This window comes from Cynoglossus semilaevis, chromosome Z, assembly GCF_000523025.1.
Source record: "Cynoglossus semilaevis isolate Cse_v1.0 chromosome Z, Cse_v1.0, whole genome shotgun sequence".
Lineage (NCBI taxonomy): Eukaryota > Metazoa > Chordata > Actinopteri > Pleuronectiformes > Cynoglossidae > Cynoglossus > Cynoglossus semilaevis.
In genome coordinates, this window is record NC_024328.1 from 16353304 (window position 1) to 16357765 (window position 4462).

Genomic DNA, 4462 nt, shown 5'->3' on the forward strand with positions numbered 1-4462 from the left:
GTTGTGGGGCTGTCTTGGTTGACACGTCTCTGCAGCATCGCGTGGCAGTCCGGGACAGTAGCCCTGGAATGGCAGACCGGGGTGGTGGTCCCTCTTTTCAAAAAGAGGGACCGAAGGGTGTGTTCCAACTATCGGGGATCACACTCCTCAGCCTCCCTGAAAAGTCTATTCCAGAGTACTGGAGAGGAGAATCTGGCCGATAGTCGAACCTCGGATTCAAGAGGAACAATGCGGTTTTAGTCCTGGTTGTGGAACGCTGGACCAGCTCTATACCCTCCACAGGGTGCACAGGGTTCATGGGAGTTTGCCCACATGTTTTGTGGACTTGGAAAAGGCCCTTGACATTCACAGTCAATTAATAATAAACAACGGGTAGAAAATGAAGCTGTATAAATTAATTCCTTCATAAAAATGTTTTGACAAAAAATAATCAAGAGTACATTTAAAGGATTCTACAGGATTTGTTGAGACTATATGATTTAATATGATTTTAAGTATAATAAGCAAATGGCTATGGTGTGTGTCCATTTATTTCCTTCGTTTAACCATATAAATAACACAGACATTTGTCTGTTACCAGTGTTTCCCTTTTCATCGTCTCTGATGTGAAAGACTTTCTGAACAGTTGGCTGCTCCAGCAGGTCTCGCAGCTCCTCCCTGTACAGCTCCAAGTAAGACACCCACACTGTAGTCTCCATGTTGTCAGTGTTTCTCTTCTTCTCTTCCAAAAACAAGAACAAATCCTGAGCCACACGGTCAACAATTCCTCCCTCTTCGTCTATGAGAATTTGTAAAAGGAGTAGAAAAAAACAAAAAAAATATTTATCTCTGATTTCTGATGGACATAGTTATCTTCCATATACAGCAGTAGATCTAAAGCTGTGGTTTGCTGTGACCCATTCTTGAAGAATGTAATCATTCAGAGATATTCCTTTACTAGTATAATAAAATTATGATTATATTTATTATTCTTTTTAAAAAATATCTCCTTCGTTCCACACTGCTACAATGGGAGTCTTTTCTTCTTCATTTGCTACATTGTATTGTAGTGATGTGTCGTTCGCAAGTGATTCATTCAAAATGAACGAATCTTTCATATGACTCGTGACTCCCGAGTCATATGAAATATTTGTTCATATTGAACTCACGAATCACTCACAAATCACACTCTGCAAACTAATCACTCACTGCGAACAAATCACTCTCTGCGAACAAATCTATCACTACGAACGAATTATTCTCTGCAAACTAATCTATGGCTGTGAACTAATCTTTCACTACGAACTAATCTTTTACTGTGAATTAATCTTTCACTGTATATTAATCGTTCACTATGAACGAATTACTCTGCAAACTAATCTTTCACTGTGAACTAATCTTTCGCCGTGAACTAATCTTTCGCCGTGAACTAATCTTTCGCCGTGAACTAATCTCGTTAACTAATCTTTCGCCGTGAACTAATCTTTCGTTGTGAACGAATCTTTCGCTGTGAACTCATCACTATGAACGGATCATTCTCTGTGAACTAATCTTTCGCTTCATTCTCGCAGATTCGTTTAATTTGTCACGTGAAAGAGAACTCGGGTCTTTTGCTCTCATTCATCTTCACATTGTGGTGTGTTTTTATTTCTTAGCTTTTCGCATGGTTTTAATTGCTTATGACATTTTATGTACTTTGTAGACTTTGTCAGCGGAAGCAAACCACGTTGCTTCAGTATTTAGCGTCGGAGAACCTCAGCCTTCTTTACAACGCCCACAATAGGGCCAAAGCGCCACCTGCTGTAAAACGAATGAAATGATTAGTTTCGTTTCGTTCACGACTCGTTCATTTTACTGTTCGAGAGTCAAAGATTCGAATCAATAAAAATAGTCGGTCTTCCCATCACTATTGTATTGGTTAGTTTATTATCTTTATATATATATTTAATAGTATACGTGTTCATGTTAGAAATATAATTTAAAAATAAAAGATAACTTACCCGCTTCACCGCCTCCTCCCTCCAAAGTGTATGTTTTGCCTGAACCGGTTTGTCCGTAACAGAATACTGTGGCATTGTAACCAGTCAGCAGGTACTGGACCAGCGGCTGGACCGAGGACGTGTACACTTCATCCTGAGTGGCTGTGGGTCCCAAGGCGTGGTCGAAGGAAAACAGTCTGTCTGAGCCGAACATCACCTGAGTGCTGTCCGGCACCAACTGCACACACTCCCGATGTTTGTGGAGCTTCTCCCTTGGCCGAAGGGGGCGGATTCGAACCGCCACCCGGACAAACACCTCACTCATCATCACAAGGTCGCAGAGTCTGGATTACTTTAACAAAGCTATATTTTAAAAGATAATCGTTCATTTACGGTTAAACAACACCCAACACCTGCTGTTTAACGTGGTCCGTTCAGCTTCGGCAGTCACGTGGTTAAAAGTATCGAATCAACTCTTTGTTGTCCATACGCGGTTTCCAAGGAAACCAACAGCCGGGCTGAAGAAGTGTGAGGGCGGAAGTATTTACGTGACACAACAGCACCTTCGTCTGAATATCTAAACATGTAAATACCAGGCGTCTTTTATGTCTCACACTTCAGGGTCAAAAATAACTGAAGCAAACCGATGCGTTGAACATATTTTTAATGTACTCAAAGCCCAAGGTAAAGTGTCCAGTTAGGCTTCTGTAGCACACACAACTGCCATATCGTGCCTTTAAAAAAACAAACAAACAAACAAAAAAGTTCCTTAATGGTGTTATGTAGTGTGGATAAAACATATAACCAGCTTGATATATATATCCATGTTTAAGGAATTATAAAGGTGTGCTAAAACATATAACCAGCTTGAACATAAAATGCTGCTTAAAGCTAAAACTGAAAATATGCAGATGTAGAGAAAAGGAGCTGCAAGGTTGAGTTAAATTCACATAAACTATTTCTACCAAAACTGCTTTTATCCTAGATAAATTCCCAGTTACAGTAAATTTTAAACACAAGTGATATTTCAAATAAGAATCTACTGTTAACATGGAACTCTGCTCTGTTTGAAGGAGGAGGACGCGGGTGTGCGTTGGATCTCCGTGCTAACCAACGTGGCCGACCAGCTTTATTACCCCTGTGAACACATTGCATGGGCAGCTGATGCTGAGCTCATCAAAGTGAAGTCGGAAGAATGGTGGCTTTTCACCACAGTGCTGTGGGGGACCTCGCTGCTTCTGGGGATACTCAGGTGGGACTCCCTGTCTGTACCACACGTTAGGAGTCCAAGGAATAACCCGAGGCTGCGCTTTGACATAACTACTGACCTCTAATGGCCAGACTGCAAAGTACAACCAAATGTTGTGAGATTTAGGTTTAGCTTCGATTGCATTTTTGACCATTTAATTGCTACAAGTTTGGTTGATGAGTAGTTACTGATTATAATCGTTACAGTGGAAAACAACAATTAGCAGCCTAGCAGCTGCTGAAACTTTTTAAAGAGATATATATACAAAAGAAAACTAAGGTGTAAATATTTTTTTCCAGATCATTCCGAATTCTTCTGCTGATGAGGAAGCAGCTGAGGAGATCAAGGACAGACAGCATTATCAACGGGTGCTTTTTATGGAGATTTATTACCAAGTTTCAGTCTCTGCCTACACAGCGCTTTTCTAACACATTGATCTTTTTCCTTGTAGTCGTTTTCAGCTCCATAAACAGATGAGAGAGGAGTTTCTTTCCATTTTCAGTAAAACAGCGGATCTCTGTAACGCCATCCACTGGATGCCACCTGGTTTCCTGTGGGCCGGTCAATTCCCTCGATGGTTGGTGGGACTGATGGGAACAATCTCATCTGTGATTGGTTTAATGCAGATGAGCAGTGGCAATGGTGACTAGACAGCTCCAAAATGATGACAAAATAATTAAATAAATAAATGTGAATTCTGACAATAAAGCACAGTTTTAATGCAGATCAATTCTGAATGAAGGAATCGGAAACTGAACCAAAATATACTTTATATATGTTTTAGAAAAAGCATATCACTTATTACCTAATTTATTTTGTCAATTTTTTTTGAGTGGGGGATTCAAGAAAAACAGAGAGTTGATCAATAGAACCATTGGAAACAAGGACCAGGTGCGAAAAGACAAGGGACACGGGCCTGCAAAATAAGGTAAGCAGAAATTTCATCTGCATTGGAAATTTCTAAATTTTAACGTGTCCTGAGTCCTAGTAGTATCTTGTCCGTAAAATTAACCTTGTCCGTAAATTAAAAAAAAAAAAAAAATAGAAAATACTGGACATATATGAGAATAAGTAAGAATTGAAGAAAAAAGTGAAACGAGAAAAAGGAACAGAAGTTTAACAGGGTTAAACGTCTTTGGGTGTGGCAACCCCCACAGTACTCTGACGAGGGTCTGTATTAGCTGGGTTTGAGGCCCGGGGATTTGAGGACCCCCGAATTCTACAGAGAAAGAGTAGAACAAGAACAGGCAACGAC

The 4462-nt window shown here is 40.2% G+C and overlaps 2 protein-coding genes across 2 annotated transcripts in view; one reads left to right on the top strand and one right to left on the bottom strand.

Annotated features, from left to right (window-relative positions):
• Positions 1 to 2446, bottom strand: part of LOC103398153 (kinesin-like protein KIF27) — an 11572-nt gene extending 9126 nt beyond the window's left edge. The window contains exons 1-2 of the mRNA XM_025053003.1: positions 1980 to 2446; positions 578 to 778 (exon numbers count right to left, since the gene is read on the bottom strand). Coding sequence (XP_024908771.1) covers positions 578 to 778; positions 1980 to 2286 — 508 coding nt within the window. The 5' untranslated portion in view covers positions 2287 to 2446. The remainder of the gene's footprint in view (positions 1 to 577; positions 779 to 1979) is intronic.
• Positions 2447 to 2624: 178 nt separating this feature from the next.
• LOC103398174 (peroxisomal membrane protein 11C-like) lies at positions 2625 to 4042 on the top strand. Its single transcript, XM_008336698.3, has 4 exons — positions 2625 to 2642; positions 3032 to 3210; positions 3507 to 3575; positions 3659 to 4042. The coding sequence occupies exons 1-4, from the start codon at positions 2625 to 2627 to the stop codon at positions 3855 to 3857; spliced, it is 465 nt and encodes a 154-aa protein (XP_008334920.1). The 3' UTR covers positions 3858 to 4042.
• Positions 4043 to 4462: the final 420 nt, after the last annotated feature.